The sequence below is a fragment of the Coturnix japonica genome, chromosome 10 (assembly GCF_054131305.1).
Source record: "Coturnix japonica strain WE chromosome 10, WE-NBRP24, whole genome shotgun sequence".
NCBI lineage: Eukaryota > Metazoa > Chordata > Aves > Galliformes > Phasianidae > Coturnix > Coturnix japonica.
This window is the reverse complement of record NC_140672.1, coordinates 1072194-1092153: the sequence shown is the minus strand read 5'-3', so window position 1 is coordinate 1092153 and position 19960 is coordinate 1072194. Positions and strand designations below refer to the sequence as shown.

Genomic DNA, 19960 nt, shown 5'->3' with positions numbered 1-19960 from the left:
TGTGGGGGGGGGTTGGTGACGCATGGGGTGGGATGGAGCTGCTGATGCGTGGGACAAAGTGCCACCATTATCGGTGCCCAGGGCCATAAATGGGGTGAGGGCACAGTGCAGGTGGCACCAGCACCCAGCATGGGGGCTCTGTGCCCTGTAACCCCCCCACAGCTGTGTGCCCCACACTGCTGCCCCATAGCGCTGCCCCATAGGGTGCCATCCCATCCATCACACAGCACTGGGTGCCCCCACTTTGGGTGCTGCCATTGGGTTCTACCATTGGGTGCCACCCCGGCCCTTATCTCATCCCTGGCATCTTATCAGGCAGCTCAGCTCTTCCTCAAGGCTGCAGCTCGACCCTGAACCCTCACGGTGCCACCGAGGCGCCTTCACCCCCCCCAGCCCCATAGATCCCTCCCTGTGCCCCATGGATCCCTCTATGTACCCATAGGACTCTAGGTTCCATCCTCCTTCCCCTATTGCAGGCACCACTTTGAGCCTGGCACCACCCCACCCCATATCCTGCCCCATATCCCGCCCCTATAGGGGGCAGCTCGGCCCCACACGGCGCCGTTGCCCCACGGCTGCGCTGGGAGGGCCGGGCCCTGATATCGATCCATCGGGGTTAATGATCACAGCGACTTTACGGCCCCGCTCGGGGCTGATTGGCCTCGTGCAGTCGGACCAGCCGCCCTATAGGGACGCAGCCGCCCCATTGCTCACTGTGGGTCCCACAACGGCACCGCGGTGCTGCCGGTACCATCATGGCGGCTGCCCCGGTGCTGGCCGGTACCGTGCTGGGAGCACTGCTGGCAATGGTAGGGCAGGGGGGGAAGGGGAGGGGGGTTGGATTGGGAGCTGGGTTCAGTTTGGTTCGGGTTTGGGGCTGGTGGTGGGGTTTGGGGTTGATTTGGGTCTGGGTTTCAGTTCAGGTTTCTGATCCAGAGGTGTGGATTTGGGTCTGGTTCGGTTCTGGTGTGGATTTGGGTCTGGTTTAGGTTTTGTTTGGATTCAGCCTCAGGTCTGGGTCTGGGTCTGGGTTTGGACCGGTCTGGTTTGAGTTCTGGGGTTGGGGCTGCATTTGTGTGGTTTTGGATCCGGATTTGGGTCTGGGTCTGGGTTTGGATCTCTGGGTCTGAGTCAGTTCTGATTTGGGTTTGGATTTGATTTGGGTCTGAGTTTGGTTTTGGGTTCAGAAAGGAGTTTGGATTCAGCGTTGGTTCTGGATCTGGATTTGGTTCTGGGTCTGGATTTGGGTTTGAATTGGCCTGGTTTTAGGGTCTGGGTTTGGGTTCAGATTTGGATTTGGGTTTGGGTCTGGGTTCTGGTTTGGATCTGGCTTTGCTTTGGGTTGGGTGTGGGCCTGGGTTGGGTTTGGACTTGAGTCTGTGACGGGGTTGGGTGGGTCTGGTCTGGGTTTGGGTTTGGGTTGGGCTGGATTTAGGGCTGGGTTTGGGTTTGATATGGATTTGTTTTGGGTCGGTTCTGGTTTTGGGGTTGGTTCTGCTTTTCTGCTTGGATTGGGTCTGGTTTGAGGGACGGTTCTGAGTCTGGTGTGGATTTGGGTCTGGTTTGGATTTGGGTTGGGCTGGATCTGGATTTGGAGCTGGGTCTGAGTTTGGTGTGGATTTGGGTTTGGATTTGGGTCTGAGTTGGGTCTGGTTTTCCATTTGGATTTGGATTGGGTTGGGTCTGGATTTGGAGTTGGTCTGGGTCTGGATTTGGGTCTGGATCTGAGTCTGGTTTGGATTTGGGGTTGGGCTTCAGGGTCGGGTTGGTTCTGGTGTTGGCTCTGGCTTTGGGGCTGGTTCTGGGTCTGGTTTTCCGTTTGTATTTGGATTGGGTCAGGTCGGGATTTGGGTCTGAGTCTGGTGCGGACTTAGGTTTGAACTTGGGGTCAGGCTTTGGGGTCAGGCTGGTTCTGGTGCTGGTTCTGGTTTTGGGTTTGGGGATGAGTTGGGTCCGGGCTTTGGGGCCGGGTTTGTTCTGGTGTTGGTTGTGGCTTTGGGGCCGGTTCCGGGTCCGTTTTTCCATTCGGTTTTGGGCCGGGTCCTGTTTGGCTGTGGGTCGGTTCTGGGTTCGGTTCCGGTTCCCCCTCGTGCCGCTCAGTCAGAGCTCAGCCCCGCAGCATCTCGGTGTCGCGGCCGCCCGCAGGCAGCGCCGGAGCTGACCCCGATCCACGCCGCCGGTTACTGCGCGTTCTACGGCAGCTGCGGCCGCAACCCGGAGCTGAACGGGTCCCTGCTGAGCTCGGACGTCCCGTGCCTGGACAACAGCCCGGCTCGAGTCGCCTCGGCCGCGGTGCTGCCGCTGCTGCGCACCGTGTGCCCGGAGCTGGTTCGTGGTGACAACGACACGCGGCTCTGCTGCTCCATGGCGCAACTGACGGCGCTGCGGCTGTCGGTGGCTCTGTCCGGCGCGGTGCTGTCCCGCTGTCCGTCCTGCGCCCGCAACTTCGCCAACCTGCACTGCAGCAACATCTGCAGCCCTGACCAGAGTCTGTTCATCAACGTGACCCGCGTGGCCGATCCCGTGTCGCCGTCGGGGCGTCGCGCGGTGCTGGAGTATCAGAGCTTCTACCGGCGCCGTTACGCCGAGGCCGCGTTTGACTCGTGCATCGGGGTCCGGCTCCCGGCCACGGGCGGCTTCGCGCTGGACACCATGTGCGGCATCTACGGCGCCCGGCTGTGCACGGCGCAGCGCTGGCTGGACTTCCAGGGCGACATCAACAACGGGCTGGCGCCGTTACGGATCCGCTTCGTGCTGCTCCCGGACGGCACCGAACCCGGCGGCGGCATCGTGGCGCTGAACGGCAGCGCGTGGCCGTGCCGGGGGTCGCCGGGCCCGGAGCTGCAGCCGTGCAGCTGCCAGGACTGCGCCGCGTCGTGTCCCCCCATCGTTGCCCCCACGGGACCCCCGGCTCCGTTCCGGTTGGGTTCTGCTGACGGGGCGCTGGTTCTGTGCGCGCTGCTCTTCAGCTTCTTCGCGCTGCTCTTCCTCACCGCCATCACCTGCGGCTCCGCTCACACCTCAGGTCGCTCCAGCTCTTCCACCTCCACCCGCTCCAGCTCCATCCCCGGTTCCTCCAGCCCCAGACGCGGCTGCTGCTCCCGTTTATCATCTGGCTCTCACAGCACCATGGCCAAACTCTTCCGCCTTTGGGGCACGATGGTGGCGACGCGGCCGGTCCCGGTTCTGGTGGTGTCGTTGGTGCTGGTGGCCGGGCTGGGCGCGGGGCTGCACCGGGTGCGTCTGACCACGGACCCGGTGGAGCTGTGGTCGGCGCCGGGCAGCCAGGCCCGGCTGGAGAAGGATTTCCACGACCGACACTTCGGGCCGTTCTTCCGGACGTGCCAAGTGATCATCACGGAACCGCGGCCCGGCCCGGCCGCCCCGTATCACTCGGTTCTGTTGGGCTCCAAGAACTTCAGCTCGGTGCTGAACCCCGCCGTGCTGCGGGAGCTGCTGCGGCTGCAGGAGGAGCTGGCGGAGCTCAGCGTGTGGGTGCAGGAGGAGCAAAGGGCCATTCAACTAAAGGATGTTTGTTACGCGCCGCTCAACCCCGGTAACGCCACCAGCGCCGACTGCTGCGTCAACAGCGTCACCCAGTACTTCCAGAACAACCGGACCCGGCTCGCGATGGAGGCGGCGCAAAGCGGGGACGGGACCAGCGGAACCGCAGACTGGAGGGACCACGTCATGTACTGCGTCAAGTGAGTGGGGTGTGTGGGGGGTTATAGGTGATGGGGTTGGGGTGATGGCCACTGGGTGTGGGGTGAGGGGTGAGGGGTTGTGGGGTTGGGGTGGTGGTCACTACATGGGATCAATGGGGTGTGGGGTATGGGGTGGGAGCTGTGGGGTAGGGCTGAGGGTTTGTTGGGGTGATGGCCATTGGGTGCTGGGTGTGGGGTGGGAGCTGTGGGGCTGGGGTGGTGGTCACTGCATGGGATCAATGGTGTGATGGGTGTGGGGTATGGGGTGGGAGCTGTGGGGTAGGGCTGAGGGTTTATTGGGGTGATGGTCATTGGGTGTGGGATGAGGGGTATGGGGTGATGGTCACTGCATGGGAGCTGGGGGGTTGTGGTGATGGTCATTGGGTTTGGGGTGTGGGGTAGTGGGTTGTGGGGCTGGGTATGAAGTGATGGCCATTGGGTGGGATCTATGGGGTGATGGCTGTTGGGAGTGGGGTGGGAGCTGTAGGGTGATGGGTTGTAGGGTTGGGGTGATTGTCATTGGGTATGGGGTGTGGGATGGGAGCTGGGTTGTAGGGTTGGGGTGGTGGCCATCAGTGTTGGATGGCATGTGATCTATGGGGCAGTGAGTTGTAGGGTTGAGAGGGCGCAGACTGTGGGGATGGCACGCAAAGGACACAGTGTGGGGCTGTGTGGGGTTGTGGGGTGGGGGGACACCCATTGGCCCCACACCGCTCACCTGGCCCCACAACCCCCCCCCCAAAGCTCCCCGCTCTCCTTTATGGACATCACGGCGCTGGAGATGAGCTGCATGGCCTCCTATGGGGGGCCCGTCTTCCCCTATATCGCCTTCGGGGGGTACCCAGGTCAGTGGGGCTGTGGGGTGGGGGGGGGTCATGGGGTGATGTGGGGTTATGGGGCGCTATGGGGTGATGTGGGGTACGATGGGTGCTGTGGGAGTTGAGATAGAGCCCTTAGAGATACACAATGGAGCCCTGTGTGGCCCAGTGGAACCCAATGGAGCTCAATGAAGCCCTGTGTGTTCCTATGGAACCCAATGGAATCTAATGGAACTCTTTGTGGCCCAATGGAACCCAGTCGAACCCTATGGAGCCCTATGTGTTCCTATGGAGCCCAATAGAACCCAGTGGTGCCCAATGGAGCCCTTTGTGGCCCAATGGAACCCAATGGAACCCAGTGGAGCTCAGTGTGTTCCAGTGGAGCCCAATGGAACCCAACAGAGCTCAATGGAGCTCTATGTGGCCCAATGGAACCCAATGGAGCCCTTTGTGGCCCAATGGAGCCCAGCGGAACCCAGTGGTGCCTAATGGAACTTTATGTGGCCCAATGGAACCCTCTGTGGCCCTGTGGAACCCAAAGGAGCCCTTTGTAGCCCAGTAGAACCCAATGGAGCTCTATGTGGCCCAGTGGAGCCCATTGTGATCCTATGGAGCCCAGCAACACCCAATGGAGCCCAATGGTGCCCAATGGAGCTCTATATGGCCCAATGGAACCCAATGGAGCCCTTTGTGGCCCAATGGCATCCAATGGAGCCCAATGGCACCCCATGGATCCCAATGGATCCCAATGGCACCCAATGGAGCCCAACGGAGCCCTTTGTGGCCCAATGGAGCCCAATGGAGCTCTATATGGCCCAATGGATCCCAATGGATCCCAGTGGCACCCAATAGCACCCCATGTCCCCCTGTCCCGCAGGCTCAGAGTACACAGAGGCGGAGGCGCTGATTCTCACCTACTCCCTGAACAACTTCCCCCCTGGTGACCCCCGGCAGCGCTGGGTGCTGAGCTGGGAGGAGCGATTCCTGGAGGAGCTGCAGCGCTTCCAGAGCAAACACAGCTCCAACCTGAGCGTGTCCTACATGGCCGAGGTACCGTGGGGGCAATGGGGGGCAATGGGGGCAATGGGGGGCAGCCGTGGGTCCTGCTGACCCCCCTGCCCCACACTCAGCGCTCGCTGGAGGACGAGCTGAGCCGCACCACGGCCCAGGACCTGCCCGTGTTCGCTGTCAGTTACCTGCTGGTGTTTGCTTACATCGCGCTGGCACTGGGGGAGTTCACGGCCTGGAGGAGGGTGTGGGTATGGAGTGGGGCTATGGGGGGCAATGGGGGTAAGGGGGTGTGGGTATGGAGTGGGGCGCTATGGGGTGTAGGGGGCAATGGGGGTGCAGGGGTGTGGGTATGGAGTGGGGCGCTATGGGGGTAAGGGGGTGTGGGTATGGAGTGGGGGGCTATGGGGTGTGGGGGGCAATGGGGGTAAGGGGATGTGGGTATGGAGTGGGGCGCTATGGGGTGGGTGGGGGGCAATGGGGGTGCAGGGGTGTGGGTATGGAGTGGGGCGCTATGGGATGTATGGGATGGGGGTTGTGGGTATGGTGGGGGGCTTTATGGGGTATGTGGGTATTGTGTGGGTCTGTGGGGCACTCTGGGGTGTGTGTGGGGCATGGCTATGGGTTCATGGCTGTGGGGTGTATGGGGTGCTGGCTGTGGGGTAGGTAGCTATAGGTGCAGGGCTATGGGGTGCTCAGCTATGGGGTTTGTAGCTATGGGTGGCTCTGGGCTGATGGCTGTGGGGTTTATGGTTTGGTGGCTGTGGGGTCGGTGGCCATGGGGCGCAATGGGGGGTTGTAGGGCGCAATGGGGCGGGTTGACCCCCTGCTGCCCCCTCAGGTGGAGTCGAAGGTGACGCTGGCGCTGGGCGGCATCGCGGTGGTGCTGGGCGCCGTCATGGCGGCCATGGGGCTCCTGGCGCTGCTGGGGCTCCCGTCGTCCCTCATCATCCTGGAGGTGGTTCCGTTCCTGGTTCTGGCTGTGGGTGCTGACAACATCTTCATCTTCGTGCAGGAGTATCAGGTGGGGGCACCCGTGGGTGCTGGGTACCCCGGGGGTGGGGGTCACTATGGGTTGGAGGGCACAGGGGTGCCCTGGGTCCCTGTTGGGTTCCTTTGGGCACTGGGGGTCCCTATGGGTGGGTGCACACCGGGACCTCCTTGGGTTGCACCCTTGGGTGCCAGGGTCCCTATGGGGTGGGTGGGCACTGGGGGCACCAGTGGGTTCCAAGACCCCTTTGGGTTGGGTGGCCATTGGGTTCCTTTGGGTTCCAGGGACCCCATGGGTTGGGTGGGCACTGGGGACTGGGGGTCCCTTTAGGATGGAGGGTGCTGGGTTGCACCCTTGGGTGTCAGGGTCCCTATAGGGTGGGTGGGCACTGGGCTGCCCCATTGGGTTCCAATTAGGTTGGGTGGGCATTGGGTTCCTTTGGGTACTTGGGGTCCCCATAGGTGGGTGGACACCAGAACCTCCTTGGGAGGGTGCTGTGTTGCACCCTTGGGTGTCAGGGTCCCTATAGGGTGGGTGGGCACTGGGGGGCACCATTGGGTTCCAAGACCCCTTTGGGTTGGGTGGCCATTGGGTTCCTGTGGGCACCGGGAGCCCCCATAGGTTGTGGGTGCTGGGATCCCGTTGGGTGCTGGGTTGCACCTTTGGGTGCTGGGACCCCCCTGAGCCCGACCCCCCCCAGCAGCAGTCGGAGCGGGAGCCGGGGGAGACGCGGGAGCAGCACATCGGGCGCGTGCTGGCGCAGGTGGCGCCCAGCATGATGCTGTGCAGCCTGTCCGAGGTCATCTGCTTCTGCCTGGGTGAGCGAGGGGTGACCTGATGGGTGCCACGATGGGTGTCTGGTGGGCATCACTATGGGTGTCACGATGGGCTCCCCAATGGGTCCCTCAATGGGTGTCATGATGGATGCCCCAATGGGTGCCCAATGGGTGCCCAATGGGTGCCATGATGGATGCCCAGTGGGTGCCCCATGGGCTGTGTGATGGGCATTACAATGGGTGCCCCAATGGATGATACTCAATGGGTGTCACAGTGGGTGCCCCAAAGGATCGTCTGATGGGTGCCCTATGGGTGTCGTGTTGGGTGCTCCAATGGGTGTCCCACATGGGTGCCCCATGGGTGCTGCTGATGCTGCTGGGTGCCCTATGTGCTCTCCCTGTGTCCCTATGGGCTCTCCCTGTGTCCCTATGGGCTCTCCCTGTGTCCCTATGGGCTCTCCCTGTGTCCCTATGGGCTCTCCCTGTGTCCCTATGGGCTCTCCCTGTGTCCCTATGGGCTCTCCCTGTGTCCCTATGGGCTCTCCCTGTTCCCTATGGGCTCTCCCTGTGTCCCTATGGGCTCTCCCTGTGTCCCTATGGGCTCTCCCTGTGTCCCTATGGGCTCTCCCTGTGTCCCTATGTGCTCTCACTGTGTCCCTATGGGCTCTCACTGTGTCCCTATGGGCTCTCACTGTGTCCCTATGGGCTCTCACTGTGTCCCTATGGGCTCTCACTGTTCCCTATGGGCTCCCTGTTCCCTATGGGTGCTGTGGGTGCAGGCTCGCTCTCCTCCATGCCGGCTGTTCGCACCTTCGCCCTCACGGCCGCCGTCTCCATCGCCTTCGATTTCCTGCTGCAGATGTCGGCCTTCGTGGCGCTGCTGGCGCTGGACACACGGCGACAGGAGGTGGGGGGGGATGGGGGGCTATGGGGCGGGGGGTGCCCAGTAGGGATATAGGGTGTCTATGGGGTGCCCAGGATGGAGATGGGATGCATATAGGGTACCCAGTATGGATATAGGATGCCTGTGGGGTGCCCAGTATAGAGATGGGGTGCCTAGAATGGCTATAGGGTGCCCAGTATGGACATAGGGTTACCTATGGGGTACCCAGGATGGAGATGGGGCTCCATCCGGCCCTATGGGGTGGGTTAGGGGCTATGGGGCTCCATCTGCCCTATGTGGCGAGTTAGGGGCTATGGGGCTCCATCCGGCCCTATGGGGTGGGTTAGGGGCTATGGGCCTCCACCCTATGGGGCTCCATCCACCCTATGGGGCTGGTCCCCCATCTCCCCCTGCTGCCCAGGCCGGTCGCTATGACGTGTGCTGCTGTTGTGGGACGGAGCCGCGCGGACACACGGGGCCGGGGCTGCGGCTGCTGAGACCCTTCATGAGCCGGTTCTACAGCCCCGTATTGCTGCACCGATGGGTGCGGCCGGCTGTGGTGAGCGGGGAGATGGGGGGGGGGGGGTATGGGTATAGGGGGCTTATGGGGTGGGGTATGTGGGGATATGGGGTGGGTATGGGTATGAGGGGGGTATGGGGTGTGTATGGGTATAGGGAAGGTATGGGGTGGGGATGAGGTGAGTATGGGTATGGGTATGGAGGGGGTATGGGGTGGGTATGGGTATTTGGGGGGCTATGGAGGGGGTATGGGGTGGGTGAGTATGGGTATAGGGGAGATATGGGGTGGGTATGGGTATAGGGGGCTTATGGGGGGGGTATGGGTACAGGGGGGTATGAGTATAGGGGGGGTATGGGGTGGGGATGGGAGGGTATGGAGTGTGGGGTGGGTATGGGTATGGGGGGGGTATGGGTAGGGTATGTGGGGATATGGGGGGGATATAGGCTGGGTATGAATATGGGGTGGGTATGGGGATGGGGGGGGTATGGGGTGAGAGATGGGAGGGTATGGTGTGGTATGGGGTGGGGGATAGAGGGGGTATGGGGGTTATGGGGTGTGGGTTGGGTATGGCCATGGGGTATGGGGGGTATGGGGTGGGTATGGGGGGGGGTATGGGGTGGGGTATGGGGGGGTTTTATGGGGTGTGGGGGGGTATGGAGTGTGGGTGTAGGGCTATGGGGTGTGTGGGTATAGGTTTAGGGCTATGGGTTCTTGGCGATGAGGAACACAGCTGTGGGGTGTATGGGGTCTGTAGCTATGGGGTTTCTGGCTATGGGGTTTCTGGCTATGGGGTTGTTGGTTATGGGGCTGTTGGTTATGGGGCTGTTGGTTATGGGGCTGTTGGTTATGGGGCTGTTGGTTATGGGGCTGTGTGTGCCCTGCAGGTGCTGCTGTTCCTCGCCTTCTCGTTCTGTGGGCTGTACCTGATGCTGCAGGTGGAGGTGGGGCTGGACCAGGAGCTCTCCATGCCAACGGTGTGTGGGGCTGGGGGCTGCTGTGGGTCTGTGCCCCCAACTGGGGACACCTGGGGTCACCATCCCCTATTTGGGGTCCCTATACCCCAATCTGCAGCCACAATACCCTCATTTAAAGCCACCCAGGGTCACCTTGTCCCCATTTCAGGCCACCATCCCCTATTTGGGGCCATCGTGTCCCCATATGGGCACTCTTAGGGCCACTCCACTCCCATATGGGGACATTCAGGGATGCTTTGGGCGCCCCCCCCCCCCCCTATTTGGGATCCTTCCCTATTTGTGGTCCCCCCCTTATTTGACGTCACCCCCCTTCCCATTTGGGGTCACCATCCCTTATTTGGGGCCACGGTGTCCCCATATGGGCACTCTTAGGGCCACTCCACTCCCATATGGGGACATTCAGGGATGCTTTGGGGCCACCCCCCCCTATTCGTGGTCCACCCCCTATTTGAGGTCACCAATTGGGGTCCCCCCCTATTTGGGGTCACTGTGTCCCCATCTGGGCACTCTTGGGGCCACCCCACTCCCATATGGGGACACTTTGGGATGCTTTGCCCCCCCTCCCCCCTATTTGGGGCCACCCCCCATTTAGGGTCCCCCCGTTGTCCCCCCCCCATTGACCCCGTTCCCGCAGGACTCGTACATGCTGCGCTTCTTCTCGGCCATGGAGCGCTACCTGCACGTTGGGGTCCCCACGTACTTTGTCACCACGTCCGGGTTCAACTTCAGCTCCACGTTGGGCTCCAACGCCATCTGCTCCAGCGCCGGCTGCGACAACAACTCCCTCACACAGACCATCCAATACGCCACGCAGTTCCCCAACGTGTGAGTGCCCCACAGCTGCCCCATGGCTGCCCCACTGCGACCCACAGCCATCCACACCACCCCAGGACTGGGCCATGTCCTGCTCTGGGGACACTTGGGGTCACTGTCCCTCATTTAGGGTCGCCATGTCCCCATATGGGTGGATTTGGGGTCATTTGGGGACACTTGGGGTCACCATCTTCCATTTGGGGTCACTGTTCCCATTTGGGATCACCATCCTCTATTTAGGATCACCATATCCCCATCTGAGTGCATATAGGGGCCATTTGGGGTCACCATCCCCCATTTGGGGTCTTTATATCCCCATCTGGACACACTTGGGGTCACCATGTCCCCATTTGGGGTCCCCATCCCCCATTTGGGATCACCATCCTCTATTTGGGGTCACCATGTCCCCATCCAGGGGCTCTTGGGGCCACCCCCATCTTATCTATGGCCACTCTCCCCCCCCACATGGGGCCATATGAGGATCCTTTGGGGTCACCCCCCATTTGGGGTCTGTCCCCCCCAGCTCGTACCTGGCCATCCCGGCCACCTCGTGGCTCGATGATTTCCTGGACTGGCTGAACCCCACGGGGCGCTGCTGCCGCATCCACCGCTATGGGGAGCACAGCGGGGAGTTCTGCCCCTCCACCAGCAGTGAGTGGGGTGCTATGGGGTGCTATGGGTTATGGGGTGTTATGGGTTATGGGGTGCTATGGGGTGCTATGGGTTATGGGGTGTTATGGGTTATGGGGTGTTATGGGGTGTTATGGGTTATGGGGTTTTAAAGGGGTTCCCATTGGGTGGTGGGATGGGGATCATTGGGATCATCCCATTGGGTGCTCAGGAAATTCCCATTGGAATCCCCTTGGGATCTCACAAAGTTCCCATTCAGCCCTGAAACGGATCCCATTGGGATCTTGTAGGGTTCCCATTAAGTCCTGTGAAGGATCCCATTGGGTTCCCATTGAGCCCCATGATGGCTCCCATTGGGTTCCCATTGAGCCCTGTGATGGACCCAATTGGGTTCCAATTCAACCCCATGACGGATCCCATTGTGTTCCCATTGTGCTCCCACTGACCCCATAACCCCCGTCCCCATTGTGGCCCCATAGCGTCCCTGGGCTGCCTGCAGTGCATGAACAGCTCGCGCCGCCCCACACCCGCTGAGTTCCAGCACTACCTGCCCTGGTTCCTCCACGACCGCCCCACATTGGAGTGCGCCAAGGGGTACGTGGGTACCCTATAGCCCACCCTATAGCCCACCCTATAGCCCACCCCACCCCATAGCCCACACTATATCCCACCCTATAGCCGATCCCATCCCACCCTATATCCCACCCCACCCCATCCCACCCTATAGCCCACCCCATCCCATCCTATAGCCCACCCTATAGCCCACCCCACCCCATAGCCCACACTATATCCCACCCTATAGCCGATCCCACCCCACCCTATATCCCACCCCACCCCATACCACCCTATAGCCCACCCCATCCCATCCTATAGCCCACCCTATAGCCTAGCCCACCCTATAGCCCACCCTATAGCCCACCCTATAGCCCACCCCCCTCCCTGACCCCATATCTCCCCATAGCGGCCTGGGCGCCTACGACACCGCGGTCAGCATGGACGCCAACGGCACCATTCTGGGTGAGCATGGGGCGGGGTGCTGTGGGTCTGGGGGTGCTGTGTGTCACCCCATGTCGCCCCATATCACCCCATATCACCCCATATGACCCCCTATAACCCCCTATAACCCCCTATAACCCCCTATAACCCCATATCACCCCATAACCCCCATATAACCCCATATAACCCCCTATAACCCCATATAACCCCATATCCCCCCCTATAACCCCCTATAACCCCATATCCCCCCATATCCCCCCATATCACCCCCATATCCCCCCATATCCCCCCATATCACCCCCATATCCCCCCCCCATATCCCCCCATATCCCCCCATATCACCCCATAACCCCATATAACCCCATATCCCCCCCTATAACCCCCTATAACCCCCTATCACCCCCTATAACCCCCTATAACCCCCCATATCCCCCCATATCCCCCCATATAACCCCATATAACCCCATATCCCCCCCTATAACCCCATAACCCCCCAGCGTCCCGCTTCATGGCGTACCAGCGCCCGCTGCGCACGTCGCAGGATTTCACGGCCGCGCTCAGAGCCGCTCGCGCTCTGGCCGAAGAAATCACCACCACGCTGCGCAAAGTGCCGGGAACCCAGCCCGACTTCCGTGTCTTCCCATATACGTGAGATATGGGGGGTGTGGGGGGATATGGGGGATATAGGGGGTGTTATGGGGGGATATGGGGTGTTATGGGGGGATATGGGGGATATAGAGGGGATATAGGGGGGGATATGGGGGGATATGGGGGGATATAGAGGGGATATGGGGATATAGAGGGGATATGGGGGGGTATAGGGGGGGATATGGGGTGTTATGGGGGGATATGGGGGGGGTATAGGGGGCAATGGGGGAGATGTGGGGGGAGTGGTTGGGGGGCACGGCATGGGAGTGGGGGGGTGTCCCATGCCCACTTTGGGTTCACCATTGGTGCCCCATGCCCACTCCCATGGGGTTCCCTATGGGATTCCCGGTGGAGTGCCCTGTATGTTCCCTATGGGGTTTCCTGTGGGGCTTCCCTGTGTGCTGCCCTATGGGGCTCCTTGTATGTTCCCTATGGGGCTCCCTGTGTGTTCCCTATGGGGTTCCTTATGGGATGCCCTATAGGGTTCCCTATGGGGCTCCTTCTGGGGTTCCTTGTATGTTCCCTATGGGGTTCCTTATGGGATACCCTATAGGGTTCCCTATGGGGCTCCTTCTGGGGTTCCCTATGGGGCTCCTTGTGTGTTCCCTATGGGGTTCATTATGGGATACCCTATGGGGCTCCCTGTGGGGCTCCTTGTATGTTCCCTACAGGGTTCCCTATGGGGTTCCCTGTGTATTCCCTATGGGGTTCCTTATGGGATGCCCTATAGGGTTCCCTATGGGGCTCCTTCTGGGGTTCCTTGTATGTTCCCTATGGGGTTCCCTGTGTGTTCCCTATGGGGTTCCCTATGGGATGCCCTATAAGGTTCCCTATGGGGTTCCCTGTATGTTCCCTATGGGGCTCCCTGTGTGTTCCCTATGGGGTTCCCTATGGGATGCCCTATAGGGTTCCCTATGGGGCTCCTTCTGGGGTTCCTTGTATGTTCCCTATGGGGTTCCCTGTGGGGTCCCTGTGTGTTCCCTATGGGGTTCCCTATGGGATGCCCTATAGGGTTCCCTATGGGGTTCCTTGTATGTTCCCTATGGGGTTCCCTGTATGTTCCCTATGGGGTTCCCTATGGGATGCCCTATAGGGCTCCCTATGGGGCTGTGTCCCTATGCAGTGCCTGTGCCGTCCCGCAGGGTGACGTACGTGTACTACGAGCAGTACCTGTCGGTGGTGCTGGAGGGGCTGCTGACCATGGCCATGTGTCTGGCTCCCACCTTCCTGGTCTCGTTCCTGCTGCTGGGGATGGACCTGCGCTCCAGCGCCGCCACCGTCATCACCATCACCATGATCCTGTTGGACACCGTGGGGCTCATGGCCCTATGGGACATCCCATACAACGCCGTGGCGCTCATCAACCTCGTGGCGGTGAGTGGGGGGGGGGGGGTCTATGGGGTGATGTGGGGACGTCCCCATGTCCCCCCTATGACGTCCCCATGTCCCCCCATGTCCCTCAATGATGTCCCTATGATGTCCCCCCATGACACCCCCTGTCCCCCCCCATGATGTCCCCCTATGATGTCCTGCCATGTCCCCCCATGTCCCTCAATGATGTCCCCGTGATGTCCCCCTATGAAGTGCCCCCATGACACCCCCTGTATAATATCCCTATGACGTCCCCATGTCCCCCCATGTCCTTCAATGACATCCCCATGTCCCCCCTGTCCACCCCCCACGATGTCCCCCTATAATGTCCCCATGTCCCCCCATGTCCCCCCATAGCCCCCCTGTCCCCCCCCATGATGTCTCCACCATAACATCCCTATGATGTCCCTATGTCCCCCATGACGTCCCCCTATAACGTCCCCATGTCCCCCCCTGTCCCTCAATGATGTCCCCATGGTGTCCCCCCATGTCATCCCATGTCCCCCTATAACATCCCCATGTCCCCCCATGGCCCCCCTGTCCCCCCCCATGACATCTCCACCATAACATCCCTATGACATCCCCATGTCCCTCATTGACGTCCCCCTATGACGTCCCCATTTCCCTCAATGATGTCCCCATGGTGTCCCCCCATGTCCCCCTATAACATCCCCATATCCCCCCTGTCCCCCCGTGCCCCCCAGGCCGTTGGTATCTCAGTGGAGTTCGTGTCCCATCTGACCGTCGCGTTCGCTCAAAGCCGCCGACCCACCCGCGTGGAGCGCGCGGCCGACGCCACCATCAACATGGGCAGCAAGGTGTGGGGCACAGCCACGTCTATGGGGCTGGGGGGGGATGTGTGGGGCCGGCAGGATCCTCACCCCATGTCCCCCCCCCTATGGCAGGTGGTGGCGGGGGTGGCCATGACCAACCTGCCGGGCGTCGTGGTTCTGGCCTTCGCCAAAGCGCAGCTCATCCAGATCTTCTTCTTCCGCCTCAACTTCATCATCACGTTGGTGGGACTCGCTCACGGGCTCGTCTTCCTGCCCGTGCTGCTCAGCTACATCGGTACGGCCCCACGGCCACCCCATAGCTACCCCATATCCACCCCATATCCACCCCATATCCACCCCATATCCACCCCATATCCACCCTACAGCCCCACAGCCACCCCACAGCCACCCCATATCCACCCCACAGCCACCCCATATCCACCCCTACAGCCCCACAGCCACCCCATATCCACCCCATATCCACCCTACAGCCCCACAGCCACCCCATATCCACCCCTACGGCCCCACAGCCACCCCACAGCCACCCCTATGGCCCCACAGCCACCCCACAGCCCCCCTACAGACCCACAGCCCCACAGCCACCCCACGTTCACCTCTACAGCCCTATATCCACCCAACATCCACCCCATATCCATCCCATATCCACCCCTACAGCCCCACAGCCATCCCCCTCCAAGGCCACCCCACATCCACCCCATGGCCCCATATATACCCCACATCCACACCTACAGCCCCACATCCACACCTCCCACCTATGGCCCCAAATCCACCCCACATCTGCCCCACAGCCCCCTCACATCCACCCCATGGCCTCACATCCACCCCACATCCACCCACAGCCCCTCATCTGTGCTGACCCCATCCCCATATCCCCACAGGTCCGGCCCCACTCAGCACAGGGGGCACCAAATCGGGCACGGAGGGCACCGAGAACGGGATGGAGGGCACCAAATTGGGCACAAAAGGCACCGAATTGGGCACAAAAGGCACCGAACTGGGCACAAAAGGCACCGAATTGGGCACAGAGGGCACCAAGGATGGCACAGGATGCACCAAATGTGGCATGGGGGGCACCGAGGGCACCAGGTCTGGCATCACCAACCCCGGCTTCGAGGACGCGGCCCCACATTGATGTGGCTGCCCCACATTGCCATGGCTGCCCCACATTGCCATGGCTGCCCCCCACGGCCCTTTTGTACGCCGTTGTTGTATTTAAAGTGCTTTTGTCATTTGCATTGATGAGTCTTTAATGGGTTTTATGGGGGTTTTAATGGGAGGGAGCGTGCGCTGTGTGACAGTGATTGAATGGGGCTGTATGGGATCAAAACCCCAAAGGACAGACATCCATGGTGGGGATGGGACTCCATGGGATCAAGACCCCATAGAGTATATGGGTACAGTGGGGATGGGTCCCTGTGACATCAAGACCCCATAAGATCAAGACCCCAGGGGGCGTATGGGCATAGTGGAGATGGGTCCCTATGGGATCAAGACCCCATGTGGCTCAATGGGGACAGGCCCCTATGGCATGAAGATCCATGGGCACAATGGGGGTGGGTCCCCATGGGATCAAGACCCCATAAGATCAAGACCCCATAGGGCATATGGGAAAGGCAGGGATGGGTCCCCATATGATGAAGACCCCATATGGCTCAATGGGGACAGGTCCCTGTGGGATCAGGACCCCAAAGGGTATATGGGCAGTGTGGGGGTGGGTTCCCATGGGATGAAGACCCCATGTGGCTCAATGGGGACAGGTCCCTGTGGGATCAAGACCCCATAGGGCACATGGGCACAGCAGGGATGGGTCCCCATGGGATGATGACCCCAAGTGGCTCAATGGGGACGGGTCCCCATGGGATGAAGATCCATGGGCACAATGGGGGTGGGTCCCCATGGGGTCAAGACCCCAAAGGCCACAGTGGGGTCAGACCCCCACCCAGACAACACAACACAACACACACACAGGACGGGGTCCATCACCCACAACATGGGGTCTCCCGTTGTGCCATCACCCCCCGACCCACCCAGCCCCACACAGTGTCACGGCTCCGCTCCCCTTATCTCCCCTCAGATGTACTTGTAGATCACCCTGTCGGGCACGGTCTGCACCTGGATGCTGACGGGGCACTTGTACAGGTGGGACAGGAGGGTCTCTGCGTAGCCCAGCAGGAAGCAGAGCTTGGCGGGGGGCAGCTGGCGCAGCAGCACCGGGCAGAGCAGCAGCACGTTGCAGCGACGCTTCACCACCAGCTGCTCCGACAAACAGCCGGGAAACGTGCCGTGAAAGAAGCGGCGCAGGAACGCGTCCTCCACGGTGCGCTGTGCGGCACCCGGCTCACCTGACAGGTTACCTGGGGGCAAGGGGGCAGGGGGGGTTGTTATATGTACCACCAATGGGGTCAGGAGGGGATGGTCCCCCCAATGGGGTCAGTAGGGGATGGGATGGGGGGTGTCCCCAATGGGGTCAATAGGGGATGTGTCCTCCCTCCAATGGGGTCAATAGGGGATGGGGGTTGTTGTGTGTCCCCAATGGGGGCAGGAGGGGATGGTCACCCCATTGAGGTCAATAGGGGATGGGGATGGGGGGTGTTGTGTGTGTATCCCCTATGGGGTCAGGAGGGGGTGGGGGTTATGTGTGTATCCCCAGTAGGGTCAATAGGGGATGTGTCCCCCCTCCAATGGGGTCAATAGGGGATGGGGATGGTGGGTGTCCCCAATGGGGTCAATAGGGGATGGGGATGGCTGTGTGTCCCCTATGGGGTCAATAGGGGATGTGCCCCCCTCCAATGGGGTCAATAGGGGATGGGGGTTGTTATGTCCCTCCCCAATGGGGTCAGCAGGGGGTGGGTGTTGTGTGTGTGTCCCCTATGGGGCAGGAGGGGATGTGTCCCCCCTCCAGTGGGGTCAGGAGGGGATGGGTGTTGTGTGTGTCCTCTATGGGGTCAATAGGGGATGGGGATGGTGGGTGTCCCCATAGGGTCAGCAGGGGATGGTGGTTGAGTCCCCAATGGGGTCAATAGGGAATGTGTCCCCTCTCCAATGGGGTCAATAGGGGATGGGGATGGCTGTGTGTCCTCTATGGGGTCAATAGGGGATGTGTCCCCCCCACAATGGGGTCAATAGGAGATGGGGGTTGTTATGTCCCCCCCCAATGGGGTCAATAGGGGATGGGGGTTGTTGTTATGTCCCACCCCAATGGGGGCAGCAGGGGGTGGGGGTGTGTGTGTCCCCAATGGGGTCAATAGGGGATGTGTCTTCCCTCCAATGGGGCCAATAGGGGATGGGGTTGTTATGTCCCCCCCCAATGGGGTCAATAGGGGATGCTGGTTGTTTTATGCCCCCCCCACGTACCGGTGTGCAGGGACAGCCAGCCCTTGCGGTGTGCGATGTAATGGGGGGGGTGGGCCTGCTCGTACGTGACGGGTTTGTCCCCTTTGCCAACACGGACCCGAGCGGCTCGAGTCTGGGGGGGGGAAAAGGGGTCAGAGGGGGGGTGGGAACGGGGGGATGGGGGGATATGGGGGGGGGGGTGATGGGGGGGGGTGATGAGGGATGGGGTTAATGGGGGGGGGTGATGGGGGGGATATAGGGTATATAGGGAGGTTATGGGGGCTGATAGGGGGGTGATGATGGGGGGTGATGGGGGGGGGTTATGGGGTATATTGGGGGTTTACGGGGGCTGATGTGGGGGTGATGAGAGGGGGTGAAGGGAGGGGGGTGATGGGGGGGATATGGGGTATATAGGGGGGTTATGGGGGGTGATGATGGGGGAGGGGTGGGGTGGTGATGAGGATGATGGGGGGGGATGATGGGGGGGAGAGAGCGATGGGGGGGTGATGAGGGATGGGGTTAATGGGGGGGTGATGGGGGGGGGAGTGACTGGGGGGGGTGGGGGGTGATGATGGGGGGCCTGACAGGGGGATGATGGGGGGGTGATGGGGGGATATGGGGGTTGATGGGGCAGATTGGGGGTGTTGGGGGTTCTGATAGGGGGATGGATGGGGGGGTGGGGGGTGATGGAGGGAATGATGGGGGGGGGGAGAGGGCAATGGGGGGGGTGATGAGGGATGGGGTTAATGGGGGCAATGGGGGGTTATGGGGGATTATGGGGGGCCTGACAGGGGGATGATGGGGGGATAGGGGAGATATGGGGGGTGATGGGGGTTGATGGGGGCAGTGACGGGGTGGTGATGTGGGGCCTTATAGGGCCTATGGATGGGGGGGGTGGGGGGGGTGGGGGGTGATGGGGGGGATATGGGGGGTGGGGGGGTGCTGTGCCGTATCTCACCTTGAGGCAGGGCGCGGTGCCGTGCAGGCCGCGGCAGGCGGTGAGGGCCGGGCTGTGGTTGTGGGGCAGAACCTACAGGGGGGGGGGCACAGCTGTGACGCCGCCATCACCGCTGACCCCCCCCCGGTCCCCGCTGCCCCCCCCCGTCCCGCTGTCGCCCCCCGCCCCCTTTTCCCACCCGCAGCGCCCCCATGGCCGTGCGCGCCGCCATCTTGGATCGACGGACGGAGCTTCCGGCGGAAGCGGCAGCGCCCCCTGGCGGGTGGGAGGAATGGGAGCGGCCCCATAGGAGCCCTATGGAGCTCCATATAACATGTCCCTATATGGGGTGTCCCTATATGATGTCCCTATATGGGGTGTCCCCATATGAGTCCCCATACGGGGTGTCCCCATTATGGGGTGTCCCTATAAGATGTCCCTTTATAGGGTGTCCTTATATGATGCCTCCAAGTGGATGTCCCTATATGGGGTGTCCCTGTATGATGTCCCCATATAGTGTCCCTATGTGCTGTCCCTATCTGCTGTCCCCATATGGTGCCCCACACATTACCCGCTGTTCCCGGGGCAGTGTGGGGACAAATGGCACCACCCCACATCCCCACCCACAGGATGCCTTTAGGGCAGCCCTGCCCCATAACGTCCCATATCCCCATGACCCCACGGCCCCATATCCCCGTCCCACCCTCCTGTAGGGCCCTTCACCCCATAAGGACACTCGAGTGCAGGAGTGGGGCCGGAGCTTC

General features: G+C 61.3%; 2 protein-coding genes across 3 annotated transcripts; one reads left to right on the top strand and one right to left on the bottom strand.

Annotated features, from left to right (window-relative positions):
* The first annotated feature begins 88 nt into the window (after positions 1-88).
* NPC1L1 (NPC1 like intracellular cholesterol transporter 1) lies at positions 89-16502 on the top strand. Of its 2 annotated transcripts, XM_085510048.1 has the most exons (19): positions 89-809; positions 2146-3704; positions 4449-4549; positions 5400-5572; positions 5653-5781; positions 6372-6554; positions 7225-7339; positions 8077-8204; positions 8602-8739; positions 9585-9674; positions 10309-10499; positions 11011-11138; positions 11597-11711; positions 12079-12134; positions 12611-12761; positions 13904-14135; positions 14837-14950; positions 15038-15200; positions 15805-16161. In XM_085510048.1, the coding sequence occupies exons 1-19, from the start codon at positions 756-758 to the stop codon at positions 16056-16058; spliced, it is 4074 nt and encodes a 1357-aa protein (XP_085366174.1). In that variant the 5' UTR covers positions 89-755; the 3' UTR covers positions 16059-16161. The 2 variants fall into 2 exon arrangements, with proteins under 2 accessions (XP_085366174.1, XP_085366173.1); XM_085510047.1 differs by lacking the exon at positions 12079-12134 and having other exon boundaries at positions 15805-16502.
* Positions 16156-19446, bottom strand: MRPS24 (mitochondrial ribosomal protein S24). The gene is made up of 4 exons (XM_085510130.1): positions 19396-19446; positions 19218-19289; positions 18281-18392; positions 16156-17280 (listed from the first exon to the last, which is right to left on the bottom strand). Exons 1-4 carry the CDS (start codon positions 19426-19428, stop codon positions 16997-16999), a joined length of 501 nt encoding a protein of 166 aa, XP_085366256.1. The 5' UTR covers positions 19429-19446; the 3' UTR covers positions 16156-16996.
* Between the last annotated feature and the right edge of the window lie 514 nt (positions 19447-19960).